This window comes from Grammomys surdaster, unplaced genomic scaffold (assembly GCF_004785775.1).
Source record: "Grammomys surdaster isolate TR1022 unplaced genomic scaffold, NIH_TR_1.0 125750, whole genome shotgun sequence".
In the NCBI taxonomy this organism is placed as follows: domain Eukaryota; kingdom Metazoa; phylum Chordata; class Mammalia; order Rodentia; family Muridae; genus Grammomys; species Grammomys surdaster.
The window spans coordinates 2881447-2898770 of record NW_021620582.1 but is presented as its reverse complement, the minus strand read 5'-3'; the positions used below and the strand labels follow the sequence as shown (position 1 = coordinate 2898770).

Below are 17324 nucleotides of genomic sequence, written 5' to 3'. Positions count from 1 at the left end.
ACGCGCAGCCGCAATGAGGCCCTGCGGGTGAAGAAGAAGATGGAGGGTGACCTCAATGAGATGGAGATCCAGCTCAGCCAGGCCAATAGGATAGCCTCAGAGGCCCAGAAGCACCTGAAGAATGCTCAAGCCCACTTGAAGGTAACCAGAGCCAGGCCTCTAGAAGGTGGTGAGTCAGTATATGTATAGTGCCCAGAAAGATGACAAAGGTCTTCAACCACACCACTCTGGATATACCCACTCTTGTCTGATCTTGGAAGTCAAGAGGGTTGGGACTGGTTAATGCTTGAATAAGAGATAGTAAAGGACAGGGAATCGTAAATGGGCTAATGTAAATATGAGAAAGTGGGAACTACCTACCTCCTGGATTTGTAGGCGTGAGAAACAGTGCACTCTGGACCAGTGGAGCCTTAGGACAAGAGAGTAGAGAATGAGATAGGCACTTATCTCCCTGATGACAAGAGGCTGTTGGATGGGATCAGGTGGGGTGTGCCAGATCCAAAATGGGAGGTCTATTGGCATGAGGTCTAGGCCCTTTACCATCATACTTTCCCCATAGGACACCCAGCTCCAGCTGGATGATGCCGTCCATGCCAATGACGACCTGAAGGAGAACATCGCCATTGTGGAGAGACGCAACACCCTGCTGCAGGCAGAGCTGGAGGAGCTGCGGGCCGTGGTGGAGCAGACGGAGCGGTCTCGGAAGCTGGCAGAGCAGGAACTGATTGAGACCAGCGAGCGGGTGCAGTTGCTGCACTCACAGGTGACAGAGTTAGGGACCCTGTGCAGAAACCCACTGAGAGTCAGAGCCCGGGATAACTTTGGAGCAAGTCAAGCAGGATTCCAAAGTATCTCACTTCTTGGGTCAGCTTTCATTTATTAATAGCAGCTGGGAGAACCATTATCTCGAGCGAGAGGAACAGACTTAGAAGCTAAGTATGTCACGGCTGAATGGTGGTGCCTGTGAGTCACAAATCTGGGAGTCACGGACTGAATTTTGTCATCTGATATCTTGATCTACAAGACAGCCTCCAAGTTGATTTGTAAAGATAGGAGCTTGGGAGTTTAAAGATGTATAACTGGGGCTGGAGAGATGGCTCAGCAGTTAAGTGTGTTAGCTGTTCTTTTGCAGGACCCAAAAAATTTGGTCCCCAACACCCAAGTCAGGTGGCTCACAATCTCCTACAACTCCAGTTCCAGAAGATCTAATGCTTGTGGCCTCTGTGGGCACCTGTACTCCATGTGCATACTCACTCGAACACTCATGTGCGTGCACACACACATACATACACATGCACACACTCATACATACACACATATGCACACATAGTCACACACACATGTACATACACACATGTACACACATGCACACACATATGCACACAGAGAGAGAGGAAGACATTTTTTAAGAAGCAGAACTACATCTTCTTGCCAGGCAAACTGTGGGGAGGACAGTGCTTTCTATACTCCCAATAGTTGTGCCAAACTATTGCAGTGCCGTGTGTGGCTTTGTTCCAGAATTTAGCATACGTGTAAATGACACCATCCAGTGACTGTGTCCTCTGCTTCAGTCAAGGACACTTTTCTCTAGTTATAATCATGTCTAGTTATTCTGTGAAATCTTCCCATTCTCCCTGGAATACTACTCTGTTCCTATATACAAATCTATTCCTAAGCACTCAAGGGTAAAACTCCAGACCTTGAGCTGTTTGGGGTTGTTCTCCAGTGCTGAGGAATTTTCTGAACTATATTCACTCTCATAAGGAAAGGGAAAGTGAGGAGTATCCTAGAAGCCAGGTTTGTTTAATCTTTTATTGGTGTTATTTGTACTTGTTCATATGTGTGCACACGGGCGCACAGTACATGTGCACATATGTGTGCACATGTGAGGAGGCCAGAGATTAACACTGGGTGTCTTCCTCTGTCACTCTCCATCTTATCTCCTTAGGTGAAGTGTCTCACTGAATGTGGGGGTCATCAGCTGGCTGGGTGGGCTGGCCAGTGAGTTTTGGAGTTCCATCTGGGTCTTACCTCTGGGCACTGGGGTTACAGGTGTGCACCACTACATCAGCTTTCTCACAGGTTCTGGGGATCTGAACTCAGACCCTTATGCTTGAGTGGCAGGTGATTTTTCTGCCTGAACCATCTCCCCAGCCTTAGATGACTTTCCTCCTCCTCATCATCTTCCTCTTCCTCCTCTTCCTCCTCCTTTTTCAATGACCTATTTTAATTTTCTCTGAACAAAAATATGGAACTAAGCAATAAAGTGTGCATTTGGCATTTTTTCTTCTCGTATCTAGAACACCAGCCTCATCAACCAGAAGAAGAAGATGGACGCAGACCTGACCCAGCTCCAGACAGAAGTAGAGGAAGCAGTGCAGGAGTGTAGGAATGCAGAGGAGAAGGCCAAGAAGGCCATCACAGATGTGAGTCCCCTCCCCTGCCTACCCACTCCAGACCAGCATCTCCCTAGCCTGGGCAGTGAGCCCACAAGGACCTGAGCAGACCACATGCCCTCCCCTCCTGTCCACAGGCCGCCATGATGGCCGAGGAGCTGAAGAAGGAGCAGGACACCAGCGCCCACCTGGAGCGCATGAAGAAGAACATGGAGCAGACCATCAAGGACTTGCAGCACCGGCTGGACGAGGCAGAGCAGATCGCCCTCAAGGGCGGCAAGAAGCAGCTGCAGAAGCTGGAGGCCCGGGTTCGGGAGCTGGAGAATGAGCTGGAGGCTGAGCAGAAGCGCAATGCAGAGTCAGTGAAGGGCATGAGGAAGAGCGAGCGGCGCATCAAGGAGCTCACCTACCAGGTTGGGCAGGGAAGACAGGATGGAGCAATGGCTTTACAAGCCCACCTATGGGCTCAAACAGGGCTCTTCTGTGCCTTGCCATCAGTCACTAATACCAGGCACCACTTCACACCAGCACTTTTAGATGCTAGCTGCAGTTTCTCTGACAGGACACCTGCCTTAGGGTACCATCTATCTCAGAGTGTCTGAGAACACCATCTACATAGCTGAGATTGGCCACTAGCCTGCTATTTTCAGTGTCTGGGAAGAGAAGCCTAAAGAGATGGGTGCATTGGTCCATTTAAGAAAGGGATACAAGAGGCAGACCTATTGTGGACAAAGAGGCAATGGCATCCTAGAACATGACATAGAGACCAGAATGACCGAGGAGCATTGGAGCCACAGACCCTGCTGCCCAAATCCTGCCTCAAGAGAATATTGGGCTATGTTAGATAGAATAATCTAGATGGTGATAATGCCAGCTTTCTTTACTATTCTTCTGGTCGCTTTGAACCATTGGCTAAAAGTGCCCATGTTACTGCAAGGGAAACTCTTCACCAGGCAGACCCTATGCCTCCATATGACTGCAGTAAGAGGTTCCCCAGAGGATTAAAGAGATGGCTCATTGATTAAGAGCACTCACTGCTCTTCCAGAGAACCCAGGTTCAATTCCCAGCACCCACGCGGCAGCTCAAAACTGTAATTCCAAGGTCAGACACTCTCACACAGATAGATATGCAGGCAAAACACCAATGCAAATAAAAACAAACAAACATATAAATCAAAATTCCCTGTGGCTCTGAGAACCTCCCCTCACTTCCAGCACCTGGACACTCATTAATTTGTGGGTCCCTGACTGAAAAATCCCTTTGGGCAACCCCTTGACCTGAGCCCCTGGAGGGAGAGGCAGCTGAGGCCTGGAGAGAAGAGCAAAGTAAGGGAGGAGGGACTGATGACCACAGTTGCTCCTCTCACCAAAACTGGCATCTTTCTCCCTCCCACCCACCTTCAGACAGAGGAAGACAAGAAGAACTTGATGCGGCTACAGGACCTGGTGGACAAGCTGCAGTTGAAGGTGAAGGCCTACAAGCGCCAGGCTGAGGAGGCGGTGAGTTCAGAACTGTCTCTTCATCTTTTATCCACACATCTGCTAGAGAGAACCAGTGAGCATCTGCCACAGGGGGGCAGAGACAAGGGTCTGCTCTAACCTTCAGCTCAGACATTTATTCTGCATGTACGATCAGAACTGTATCTAGCACCCTAAGTTCCAAAGATCAGTGCTGTTCCTGCCCCTCATCTGCGCACTAGTTGCTTACAGTCCACATACCATTAAGACAAAGGGACAGCGTGGAGATGCAGGGCAGCAAAAGGCCACGAGTTGGAGCTGAACCTAGACAGGAACCTGACTAAACACAGGGTAAAAGAGAAGACGTTTGGGTGGATAGAAACAAGTGGGTGTGGTGTGGATGAGCACAGATGTGCAGAAAACCCCCAAGTCGGCAGGCATCTGAGGCACAACTGGAATAGATGCACTGAATTTGGATTCTCCCGGAGCTCGCCAAGCAGCACAGGCTCATTCGAGGCAGTGGGTGGTGATGAAAGATCTTAAACACTGAACACGTTTGAGGAGGGTGCCAAGCAGGACATGCCTGGGAGGGCTGTTGGAGGAACTGGGTGAGGAATAGCTCAGGGACATGGACCGTGAGAACCTGAGAGCCCATTCCAGAGTTCTTCTCATCCCAATCTCCCATCCCCTTTATCTGCCCATAGGAGGAGCAGGCCAACACCAACCTATCCAAGTTCCGCAAGGTGCAGCACGAGCTGGATGAGGCAGAGGAGAGGGCGGACATCGCCGAGTCCCAGGTCAACAAGCTGCGGGCCAAGAGCCGTGACATTGGTGCCAAGGTGGGTTCCTCCCCTGGCCCTGCTAGTTATGGTCTCACCAGGATGCCCTTGCATGCATGATGCTCTGAACAGCTACATATGTATCCCATGTGCATTTAGACATAGAATAGGCAATACATAAAACTGGACACCACAGACACGTCTAACCTGAGAGTCTACTCTCCACTCGAATCAGCCCCAGATCCATGTTCTAAACTACAAGCACAGCCATCATGACCCCTGAGGTTTAACCCCTCTCTTTCCTAGTGCATCTTCCTAGAGCCACTGAAATCCCTAGAGATTCCTCCCCAGGCCATCTTGCCCATTGGCCTCACATGTCTTATTCCTTATTCCTTTCTCTGCAGAAAATGCACGATGAGGAATAACCTTTCCAGCAGAACCTCGCTGTTGCTGATCTACAATAAACACAAACGCTCAACTCTGCCTGTATCCCTGTCCTTCCTACCAATAGTCTATCTGGGTGGAGAATTTTGCCCTGGAGGAGGATGGTCACGGCAGAGACTGTCAAAGCTGTAGGATCCAAAGCACCCCATGCCTGTGGAGGCCAAGAGGGAAGTGGGGTGTCCTGTCTCAGGTAGCACAGTCACAGTCCCAGCTATACTTGGTCGTTGTGCAAGTAAAGAAAGGGGACATTTCCAAAACTGGGAGAATCAAATCCACTGATATGAGGGATGGCCAAGCCTCCAGGAGGAGGTAGAGGCAAGGGGCAGGCTCAGCTAGAAAGCAAATTCAAAGCCAGCCTGGGTAACATGAGACCCCCACATCAAAGACAAGAAAACAATAACCCCTCAAAGCATACAAAGAACAGAGGCACTGAAAGGGAGCCAAGTCAGACCCAGGGGGATGGAAGTTTGGTGCTAAGGTAGAAGCCACCCTTCCACAGCTCGACCTCTTAGCTGGCAGAAATTAAAGTTGCCCCGGGCCATGTGTTCCCTCCAAGATGATCTTCCCACTGATGCCCCAAGAGTCTCTGCACTGCTGGGGATGGATGCACAGGAAACCGCTGTGGGATACTCAGGAAACAGCTGAGACCCCACCCCAACATCTGCCCTAGCTCTGTGAGTCAGGCCTCACCATGAGGACATTCCAGGACTCAGGTACCAGATGCTGCTGAGCCCAAGTCATTATGGGTATGGACCAAATGGGGACAATCCTCACTTTGTATCCCTTCACATGGACATACATAGGTGCATGTACAGACCTACAGTTTGACACAAGTCTCTCTCTCTCTCTCTCTCTCTCTCTCTCTCTCTCTCTCTCTCTCTCCCTCTCTCTCTCTTTCTCTCTCTCTCTCTCTCTCTCTCTCTCTCTGTCAGTCTATCTGTGTCTTTCTGTCTCTTTGTCTGTCTGTTTCTCTCTGTGTGTCTTTCTCTATGTCTGTCTCTGTCTGTCTGTCTCTCTTTCTGTCCCTATCTCTCTCTGTCTCTATCTCTCTCTGTGTGTCTCTCTCTGTCTCTCTGTGTGTGTCTTTCTCTATATCTGTCACTGTCTGTCTGTCTCTGTCTCTGTATCTCTCTCCTCCTTGGAGGACTGGACACACAGTTGCTCAGGGGTGGAGCTGAGATCTCTGGCTGTCCTCTGGGTATTTGGACAATGTTCTCCAGACCCCCTTTTTACCCTTTCAAACCTACAATCTCCTCCCCATTTCCCCAGCCCAGGCTTTCCATCTCTCCTCTGAGACTATGCCCACTCTACCCTCCATTATCCTGACCAAGAGCAGTCATCTAGACTCGAGCATAGACTATGCAGAAAGCCTGAGAACCATAAACAGAGTCCAGAGAAACCCAAAGTCCAGTAGCCTCCTTCCCTGGAATGACTACCAGGCCTGATGAGGTAACAGAACACAAAGATAGGAAGACAGGAAATAGGAAGCAGGAAAAAATCTACTCAAGAGAAGTATAGTCATCACAGAAAAGCATGGCACATCTCCCAAGTTCAAGATCCAGGGGACAGTCAGGGCTTGGGGCCAGAGCTTGCAACTGACAGGCCCATCCCGAAGGAAGAAAGACATTTCAGGAGAAGGGTAAAGCATTAAAGAGAGAGGGCGAGATGTCAGCGGGAATGGACCCACATATAAGAACCATGATGGGTTCCTCCAGCCAGGTAGGAAGGGCGTGTCTAAACTAGATTATCACTGACCAGGCAGTTCCTGTCTCAAACTCCTTTCCAAGTGGATTTGCTCTTTCAGGCCCAACTGTTACCTCTAAATCTCTGGTATCAAGTATAGGCTCTGCAGACAGGAAACACTCAGCAAATGTGTTCTGAGAATGTGGCAAGCTAGGAAGGAAGGTCCTCTGGCAAAGGCATGGGCCCCTTGGTTTCAGAGCTTCAGAAGGACTCAAAACAGTACTGTCTCGAGGTCAAGATGCTGTAGCGCCAGCTTTGCCACAAGGAGGTCACTTCCCGTAATTAAGCCCCAGTTTTCTTTCACAGAGAATGAGGGCATGTGACCAGCTCACGCCTAAGAACTTTTCTTTCAGGTGCTGGCATTTTAGGAATTTCTCCTGAGACCTTTGGCTGTTCCCTCCACTATGTCTGCCGCCCAGCCCTCCCCATACCACAAGGGGGAGCTCTACACAAACCCCAGAAAAGGACCATTGCCCCCGCCTAAGAAGTTTGCTAGGCTGTCACTTGGGCCAGGAAGGCCTAGCCATCTCACTCCTGAACAGCCCAGCACATAGCATTTTGGCAATCTCACAATCCGCTGATGTGTTGGGCTAAGGTACAAAAGTTTTCCCCTTGAAGTATCTCTTCAGTTCCCTCCATCTAAGCCATGCTCCCTCACCCCACAGAGGATCTTGGCTCTCTGGAGCACGTTCCCATGAATAACTCTTTGGCTTTCTAGTCTGTGTAAGTTCTGAGGAAGAAGAAGATCACCACTGGGATTTGACTTTTTTTTTTTTTAATTTTGGAGAGACTTGGAGGCACAGCAACCTGCCCCGACCCCCAGAACTTCACCACTTTCCACAGATCCCTGGGACAGCGCAAGCACAATCTCTGAAGACACAGAGTAGATAGTGGGCACTTGGGGTTCAATGAATTCAAAGATGACAAAGATGGGCTCCATGATTCTTTATGTCTGGTTGTGGAAGCCAGGAATCCTGGAATCACTGCTGGTCCCCTGTGGAGAGGGAGCCAGGCAGAGAAACCATGTATGCCTACAGTATCTGGGGCAAGAGGTAGGGGCATCTCCTCTCTCAGGGCACAGACAACTCACCCTCCGTGGTCCTGGGCATCAGCTCAGTTCGGTAGATCTTGAATGCATCATAAGCAAAGACGGAGACCAGGATGATGCCAAAAACCTGTGGAAAGGGATGGGAGTGGGGCAGCAGAGGCCATCAGACTAGGGGAGTGGGGAGGGGGAATGGGGCCAGAAGTGAGGGAATGATATATGAGTGGGCACAGGCTTTGTTTTGGGCACAGGAAGTGTGCCAATACCAGCCACAAGTCCTGGGTGCTGGAGAGCACTGTAGGAATGGACTCACAAAAGCAGCAATGGCAGCTCCGTCCCTCGAGGTCACAGCAGCAAAGGAGACCACCAGGAAGATGATGATGGCGCTGAGACACCGGAGGAAGTCCTGGGGAGCCAGAGGCAGGGGGAGGAGGGTTTGGAGGATGCTGGAAGGGATCATTACATGGAGCTCTCCCAAACTAGTCAGCTTTCCCTGTCTGGTCCTCAGAGATTGAGTTCCTGCCCAGGGATACCCCCAGACACATGCCACGTACTTCCAAGGGAGTGAGCTCAGAAACCTACCCAGAAGATGGAAGCAGATAAATCCAGATCAGCCAGGAGGCAGAGGGGAGACCAGTAAACATGCCACATGGAGCAGGACTGAGCTAGGCCTTTTATGTGTGGGAGAACAGGTCTAAGATCTGTACATCCTCCTTGACAATTCTCCTTGACAAGGGCAGTCTCACGGGCCAAAGTTCACGTTTGAGCACAGGACACAACATGAGTCAAAGCATAGCTCAGTTGTGGAAATGAAGGGAAGCCACAAGGCTACAGGAAAATTGGGCAATCAGAGAGAAGGAAGAGACTAGGAAGGGGAGGGAGAGGCAATGTTCCTCACCAGACAAGGCCAGTTAAGCCTATCGAAGCGCTGGTAGTACTGCGTGGCGTAGAGGAAGAGGAAGGCCAGTGTGATGAAGAACTCAAGCAGCGCTGCAGCCATGTAGGCAGAGATGGAGGCCGTGAAGCAAATGAAGATGATGAAGGTCAGGGCCTGCAGGACCAAGTGCAGGGAGCTTTCTGAGGAGACACATGCACAGGCCAGGCCATGGTTTGGCTGTGGTTGGGAGCTCCTCTTCTCAGCAGGTACTTTTACCCAGCCTCAGTGAGAAGGAAGAGTTCTCAATGAAGACAAAGAAGTGACTCATCCTTAGTGTCAGGGACCATCAAGGGCATCTCCATCCTCCCACTCCTGCTATCCCAGGAATCCCAGCAACTCCATCAGTTTGACCAATCTGCAGAGCCCCAGGGGAGTTCCCGGGGGCACAGGACACACCAGACCACAGCACCTCTGCCCCATGAAGCTTTCTCTACTTCTGATAGCTAAAAGTCATATAACAAGAACAGATTTCATGCTGAGAGAGGCTTAGAAGACAGGAGCTTGCTGCATATAGGATGGCAGATAAGGAAAAGGTCCTGTGTTAGCACTGTGATCTTGCTCAGTAACCAGGGAAAGCCTGAGACTAGATGGTAATGGTAACAACTGACAGATAAAGTGTGGCTGTCAGAAATCCTCTTGGATACTTAGACATGTCAAGAAGTAAATCTACCCTTTTGTATACTTAGACTTAGACATGTCAAGAAGTAGCCCTCCTAGAAGCTGGAGGGAAACAGAGTGGCCTTCTTCCTGTCGGTCCTCTTCCCGTCCCCTCCCATGGCTCATTCCCTCAGTATCCTAGAAAGCTATCTTTCCATCTAACTTCCGTCTTGCGGTGAATGGTGCATGCTACAACTGCCTCCAGACAGAGAAGTGGCCAGAAAGCTAAGAGTTGCAGAAGGTAAGCCTGGGCGTGGGAAGACAGAAGACCTGGGAAGGGGGCTGTGAAATGGTGAGCACAGAAGGCCAGCACAAAGCTGTGTCAGGGGGCTGGGATGGGAGAGGTGGGGGCACAAGGTTGGGGAGGCAGCTGTTACCAGCTCAGTTTCCAGCAGGATGCCTTTGAGGGAAGACAGGAAGGTCTTGTCCACTCCGAAGCCCTGGAGCCCTGCAGCTGCTCCTTCCTCTGGAGGCTGCTCCCGTCGATCCCAAGCACTGAACATCTCTCTCTGTGAGGCTCACAGGACACAGACTCTCTCTCACCAGATTCCCAGCAGCCCAGGAAGGGAAACAGAAATCTGGTTAGAGAAGCTGACAGGAGCCTGGAAGTGAAGCTTGGGCCTGCTGTAGGACTCTGGTGAAAGGCAGTACCCAGGGAAGGCTTGCCCAGATGGGCTTCACCCAGCTGCCCAGAGTGCCTGTGCTCTGGCCTGCAGGGCCCCTAGGAGGCATGGGGAGGGGTGAGAGAGAGGTGGTTAACCCTCCTCTTCCTCCAGCCTAACCCACCCTGAAGAAGGAAAGAAGGAGCGGGGAGAGGAAGAGATGGGAAAGAAACCAGAGGAGTTGGGGGGTAGGAGAAAGACAGACAGAGCAAGGAGTCCCCAGCAACCAAAGCCTGAAGATGTTTATACCCCCTCCCATAACCTTAGCCCTCTTATTTGGCTGGGCCTTTCTCTCTTTTCCTTTAAGGGAGGTGGGAATTGGAGCCCAGCCCAGGCAGTACCCTGCTGGACCAAGCTGCAACAGCAAGAACCAGAGGACAAAGGAGGATTGTTGGGGAGACAAGGGGGCGCTGTGTGCCTACTGCAGTGCCTCAATGGCCTTCTGTCTCTCCTCCATGTTGAGTTGTCTGACCCCCACCCTTGTGTTCAGGGATGGACCAGGGGAGGGGAAGGATGAATGTAATGGCCACCCAGGAAAGTAGGGAGAGTGGCAGAGTGGAGAAAGAGCTAGAGAGGAGAAAGGACCCCGCTGGGGATGACAGGATGCTCCAGTACCACAGATGGCAAAGACAAATAAGACCATTTTAAAATATAGATATTTATTTGGATAAATCTCTTCACGTTCGATAATAGCTTTCTCCTCAGAACCATCTGATTCCAAGTAATTACACCTGGCTGCATGCAGAGTTGACATTCACAAACAAATGCAACGAAAGGCAAAGGGGAAAGGTGGAGAAAATGTCCGTGCCGGACTGGGGGATTCAGAGGAATGGAAAAGCTGGGAGTACAGCTTCCAGGGTCAGCAGGCCTTTGGAGTTCATTCCTGAGAGGAAATGCCACAACAGCATCTTCCAGCAGCACAAGCTTAACCTGCTCCTTCCCAAAAGTGCTTTCAAAAAGTGCAAAAGTCAGGGTTTCTCCCCAAGTCCTCCATCTTGTCCCAGGAGCCTGCTGCTTCAAGTAGGGCTTTGGGGAGCTTGAACATTCAGGCACCCTAGCCCACACTGGCAAGGGGATTGTACACCTGGCCCACTCTCCCAAAACGGGATCAGCCTCAGGCAGGTGGCAAGCATCACTAAGCCATTACACGGGGCCGCACACACACACAAGCCAAGGAGACTCGGTAGAGCCTGCGCTCCAAGCAGTAGTGGCGATGGGAACCTTCCTCGCCATGGCATGGCCGCCGGTAGAAGACTGTCTGGTTGTGGTAGAGTGGTACTGAGTTGCCCAGTGGGTCCATGTGGGAGCCTGTCTGTAGGCTGACGCAGTGTGGGCACAGGCATCGAGCATGGTACAGATCCTGGGGGACCCGATTCAAGTCCCTGTCCAACCTGTGGGGACAGAGCTGATCAGTCCTGGAGGGACAGGCCAGAAACAAGGGGTAGGTAGGGTGGAGAAGCTGAAGGGAACAAACGGTGTGGTTGGGGACTCAACTTCTTAAATCTGTTCTGGCACCCAATACTGTGTAACTTTGAATGCTACCCCTTCCTCTCTGAGATTTACTTCCTCCCACTATTAATGTAGTAATGTGACAAAAATAGTAACTTTCCTACTGGCCCTCAGTGCCAGGCCATAGCTGTGACAGCTTCTTACAGCACAGAGGAAGGTGAAGAACATCCTTCCAGCCTCCACCAGACCAGCGTTGCACCGGCCTGATACACATGAGGCTTCTTAGTAAGGTATTACATCTTATGGTGTTTATCTAAATTACGCTATTACAAACCTAAAACCTACTGTGAGGCTGGGATAGTGGCACATGCCTGTAATCCCAGCACTTGAGAGACTGAGGCAAAGACTGTCATGAGTTTGAGACTAACCTGTGCCACACAGTCGACAGGCACATATAAACGAATACATAGTGAACACCAAGTGTTTGCTTTTGCTCTACTTACTCCCCAGGGAGAGCTGCTTCATGTCCACACTCCAGCCATTAGCCAAGCATGTATCACAAGCACACAGAGGTCATGGGAAAGACTTTTTCTTTCTTACTGATTCAGAAAAGATTTGTGGAAACAACAAAAAAACAGATCAAAACAAAAACTGCAAAGAAGATACTAAAAAAAAAAAAAATTTTATCCAGTAGCCTAGCAAGAAGCAGCAATGAAGTAGAACCATTTCTCATACAAGCTCTGGGATACTGGAGTCCAGCTACGGCAAGCATTTCCCAAAGTAGATTCCATAATAAATACCTTGAAATTTTGTTGTAGTTTGTCTGTCTGACTGACTGACTGACTGACTGACTGAAAAACAAAAGCTTCTGCAATCCACTAAGTCTGGGAAAAACTAATGGTTTTTTTTAGTAGGCCTCTTGCCAATTGTAATGCATGGAGAGCATTGAATCTTCAAGGGATGGGGCTCTGTAACCTTTTACAAACTCAACTTGACGCCCATAACTTTTTTTCTGAGAAACAGCTGATGGGACCAGTGTTGTATAGAGCATATGTTGTAGACGGTCTGCTAAGTGGTTATCAAAGGTTATCCCTGCCTTTCTGAGAAGAGGACAGGTGTAGCTGAGACACCCACAGCCCCTAGCAGATCTTCCATGTAGCCTCTGAGACTACTCCAAAGCATTATGAACTGGTGTCTTAGACACAATATCAGTTAAAGCTGACCAGCTCCCTATACCAGGGCTATCTCCATAACCCCTCAAAGGTAAGGCTAAGCACCTGAGACACATGGGGGGGAGGGGTGTGTAACCATGTGAAGATACAAGAATGAAATCATATGTTTGGAATCCCTACGACCCTAATTTGTAAATTGTTTCTCTGTCTCAATTTCATATTGTGGCATAAATAAAGAGTTACAATATGTATGTGACAAAGTGTGTAAAAGACTAAGAGAACTGTGGCTTTGATTAAAGATAACAAGCCTAAGGATCTGGCCTCCCACCTGCCCCACAAGGGTTGATTGATAGCATGTGGCATAGTGGTGCTTTGTCTCTGTGTTACATATTACTACTTGATACTTTAGAGAAATATGAGTTATGGTAGAAACCAAACAAGAAACAGAATCAATGTAAATATGGGTTCTACATACATTGTTGCATTTGACCTATATATTAGCCTCTAGAATATAATCTAGAGAAAAGACGGAAAGAAGGAACTTTGAAAATATCACCCAACATAACGAGGGCAGAACTGAGAGTCAAATTCAGTCCTGCACAGCCCCCAAACCTATCTGGTCTGTTTAGTTAATTAAAAGAGGCTGGTAGGTCAAATTGGGTGGAATTGCCCCCCCAACCCCGTCCCTCATACATCACCTAGGGGATACATGAATACATTCAGGAGGGGACTAAGTACACTTACTCATAGCTCCAAGGAGAGATGGCCCTGCTGTTGAGGGGGCCATCTTTACTGGCTCTGCAGGATTCTGGGTGGTGGGTGTGGCTCAGAGGCTCTGGGGGAGACACAGATGCAGAGTTCCACTTCAGCCACTCCTCGGGGGGTTCTTGTTCTTTGCTGGAGCAGCAGTTGGGCAAGTGACCGCAGTTCTCCTGGATCCGCAAACTGGCGGTGTGGGTTCCCACCATCATTGCCAAGAATGCAACAGCCTATGAGCAAAAGCCAATAAGAAAGTGACTCTCTCAGGTCCCATCCTATATGAGCCCCGCCCCCCCCCACCCCCTGCAGCTCCCTGAGAGCAAAAGCCTGGAAGACCAGGCTTTCTACACACTCAATACCATCTCTACTCCTTTCTCTCTCAGCCAGTCCTCTGCTAGACATCAGGGCCACTCACCTGGTACATGCCGGACAGTGCTCACCAGCCACCAGTACTACCCTGCCTGACAGGCCTTCTGGAAGCAGGCTGACTGGAGCAGCTGAGGTGTCCTGCTTTTATTTTCAGCAAACCTGTTTTGTTTATTCAAATTTATTTCCACTATCTTTTAGAGGGAGTGACTTGAGATTAAAAAAAAGAAAAACCAAAAGAAAAAAAAAACCACCACCAACAACAAAATTCAAAAACCCAACCCTGGAAGTGTTCCCAAAAGCTGTTTAAATGCTACCCTCATGGAAGTTCTAATGGCCATCATTATCAGCCTGGCAGCTGATTGGGTAAACTTTGCTCCTTGCATTTTCCGGGCGGGGGTCGTAGTAATAGCATTCTGCAATTCTGTTTCTGTCTCTGTGGATTGGCATGATGGAATTTCCCTGATGTTTGCTACCTCACATTGAAGAATGTCATGTGGTCTCCTTTCCAGGGCACCATTTCCAAGACTTCGGCTACTCCTGCCTAGGATCTGACCTCCAGCTGTCACTCTTCTCATTAGATGTTTCCAAACTCCTGTCTTAATAAACACTTGCCTCCTCTTCAGCTTCTTTGGCCACCATGCCCTTGGTTCTGACCCCAGCGCTTTTGAGTGTGACTTCTCCTCACTGTCCGTTACTGCCCCCAATTGCCCTTTGCATTCACACTTTGCCACCCTGTCCCCATCCATGTCCCTAGACCTTCCCTGACCTCTTCCTGGGATGAGGATGCAGGCTTTGCCCTACAATGCTACCAAGATATGCCTGAAGGAGTTTTCTGCTTGGGTGAGCAAGAGTGACAGAAGAAGCTGTGGGTGACCGTCTACCTTGCACAAATGAGAGAGTAGAACATAGAGGACACTGTGGTACCTAAGATCCAGCAGGTCTCAGTCTTGTTTACAGGGCCCCAGGGACAAGGCTCACAGCAATGATAGCTGCCATTCTTGAGCCATGGGGAGTTCACTCAGCCTCTTCACTCTAATGGGACCCTATTGGCCAGGTGGGTATGTGTATACTCCAGAAAGACAGATTCCAAAGACACAGGCCAATCAAGGTCCAGCCTGCTAGGGAGGAGTGTGCAGAGACCGGCCAGTGTGCTTCCTCCAGGCCTCTCTCTGTTTGCCCAGGGACCTTCTGCTCCACCCCAACACACTCATACACACTGTCTCTAGAATAATGTGTGGTGATTTGCATGTGCTTTCCCTCAGAAAATACTCCTGAAGTAACCAAGGGATCAGAAAGTAAACAAAGGGAGCCAGGAATAATGCATTCCATAGAGGATCGCTCTTTCAGATGCTGCGGGACAAAACAGTCTGGAGGCAGCGGTGTCATGGCAACAGAGGGCATTCTCAAAAGTTGGAAGAAACTGCTTTGGGTGAATCTTAGGGGCCTGGAACAGTGGGAGGCATTGAGGAGAAACCATCAGTGGCCAGGGTTAGGATACTTGGGAAGAAGAATAAAGCCAGGAATATCTTCAGCAGATGCCATACCCACCCTTGCCCCAGTGCTCCCACCCTTGCCCCAGTGCTCCTGGACACCATCTCTCTTTATGCTGGTCTTGTTCCTGTGCACTTGAGTGTGCCAGACTTGCTGAGCTCTAGACACATCATCTTACTATCCTGACAATAAAACCAAGACACAAAAACTAAAATCCTCATATTAGAGATGAGGAAAGCGAGACCCAACAGAATCTAATCATCCACTCAAGGTGACACAGTTAGATAGAGTCTGAGCTAGCTTTCCATTCCAGCCCTCAGTAACTCCAAACCTAAGCTCCTAGCATGAGCCAATCCTCAGGTGGCTGTAGACGGAAGGGGAGCACCCAGAGAAAACATGTTCCTGTTCCCCTGGACTTGTGCTGGATGTGTTTCATTTGCACCTGCCCACCATGCAGCATTCCTGTCCCCTTTGGCATCCAGCCCCACTGGCTAGGATCCTTTGTTCCAGCTTCCTGTTCCCCAGCCTTTGGTCTGGCAAGTGGCCTCAGGTGGCTTGTGGTGTTCCCTAGCAACTCCAAGCCCAGAGTAGGGTCCTTTTTTCAAAAAGAAGAATTCCTATAGGTCTCCCCCCAGCACAACCCTAGGAAGCAGATCTTGGCCAGTGCAGAATGGCCAAGATACTCTTAGGCATGGAAAATAATCCCAGCTTCTTGTCTCAACTGCTGATACTACAGATTGGAACTGGCCTGGGTGACGGGGACATTGTTCTTCATGTGAGGCATTTGGGGTTTCTCTCTGCCCTCTGTACCTCAGGCCAGAAGAAGCCTCTGGAAAGAAGACGGAATATACCTTCAATTACAGGCTTCCCCAGGGTTGGCTTTCCCCATTCCATGATGACCAGGCTGACCCATGAACCTATTCTCTGAGCCACAGGCCCCCACCCAACCCTGCTTGCTCAGCCTCTGTCCTTATCTCGGTAGGAGCTTTGTGGGACACTTTAGGGTGACTCCCTGCCATGAGAAACATTTTCCAGAGGGTTTCCTCCTGGGGTGACTACTTTTGGAATCCCTGAGTCATTTCAGCTTCCAGGGAATCCTTGAGGGGTGTGGGGGTGGCAATGGGGAGAATGCTGGAGGCAGGAGCAAAGAAAGGTTGGCCCAACATCTGACATTACTAGTACCCTCCCAACATGTCTCTACTTGCCTGGCAGTCAAACTGGGCCGGAAGTCCTACTCTGTGCCTCTGGAAAAGAGGTCAGCACCTGCCCAGAAAGGGAAGGAGAAATGTGATGAACTTTATGCTCAGAAAAGCTCTTGGGGCTCTCTGGGATTTCAAATACGACTGTCCATCAAAAGGGTGCTCAAGCCCCCGTGCCTGCTGCCTTGAGATGTTAGTCTGTTCATGACCTTGGATGCTCCTTCAGCTCCTGCTTCTTTGTTGGTAGGAACATGTGTGGTACAGTGTGAGTGTCCCTGGAGTGAGTGAGCTTAGAGGGTCCAAAAAGATTATCTGCCCTGGACCTAAAGTCCTAAAACGGTGTGGCATCCATGGGACTGAGTTCATTTCTACTTGCCTTATAAGAAGCCAGGACTCGGCTATTAAAACAGTGGAATCCTCATGTGCCTGCCGGTAAGCAGAAGCTGCTCTTGGCAATGGGACATCCTCATCACACTTTTCTGAGATACCCAGCAATGGCAAAAATGGAGACCTCTAGAATAGTATTTCCACAGTCTGATTTGTAGTTGATAATGGCCCTGGATACAAGTTATTTTTTAAAGGTTTATTTTTATTATTTTAATTATGTATATTGTGTAGGGGGGTTGTGTACATGAATTCAAGTGCCCACAGAGAGATCTACCTGGAGCTGGGGTTACAGGTACACCTGTATGTAGGTGCTGGGAATTGAACTCAGGTCCTCAAGAAAAACAGTATGTGCTCTTAACCACTGACCCATCTCTCCA

General features: G+C 49.7%; 3 protein-coding genes across 4 annotated transcripts; 1 reads left to right on the top strand and 2 right to left on the bottom strand.

The window, feature by feature from the left end:
• Positions 1–3: 3 nt before the first annotated feature.
• LOC114639720 (myosin-7-like) lies at positions 4–5058 on the top strand (the record flags this gene model as incomplete). Its single annotated transcript, XM_028788483.1, has 7 exons — positions 4–141; positions 560–763; positions 2301–2426; positions 2534–2809; positions 3801–3896; positions 4559–4693; positions 5038–5058. Coding segments are annotated over 7 exons (996 nt in total), but the record flags the coding sequence as incomplete, so codon positions are not given.
• A 2527-nt stretch (positions 5059–7585) lies between these two features.
• Positions 7586–10309, bottom strand: Cmtm5 (CKLF like MARVEL transmembrane domain containing 5). 2 transcript variants are annotated; one of them, XM_028788572.1, is made up of 5 exons: positions 9837–10309; positions 8764–8916; positions 8179–8271; positions 7911–7995; positions 7586–7814 (listed from the first exon to the last, which is right to left on the bottom strand). In XM_028788572.1, exons 1-5 carry the CDS (start codon positions 9960–9962, stop codon positions 7801–7803), a joined length of 471 nt encoding a protein of 156 aa, XP_028644405.1. In that variant the 5' UTR covers positions 9963–10309; the 3' UTR covers positions 7586–7800. The 2 variants fall into 2 exon arrangements, with proteins under 2 accessions (XP_028644405.1, XP_028644406.1); XM_028788573.1 differs by lacking the exon at positions 8764–8916 and having other exon boundaries at positions 7679–7814; positions 9837–10124.
• A 456-nt stretch (positions 10310–10765) lies between these two features.
• On the bottom strand, positions 10766–14001 carry Il25 (interleukin 25). Its single transcript, XM_028788425.1, has 3 exons — positions 13917–14001; positions 13487–13731; positions 10766–11512 (listed from the first exon to the last, which is right to left on the bottom strand). Exons 1-3 carry the CDS (start codon positions 13923–13925, stop codon positions 11257–11259), a joined length of 510 nt encoding a protein of 169 aa, XP_028644258.1. The 5' UTR covers positions 13926–14001; the 3' UTR covers positions 10766–11256.
• Between the last annotated feature and the right edge of the window lie 3323 nt (positions 14002–17324).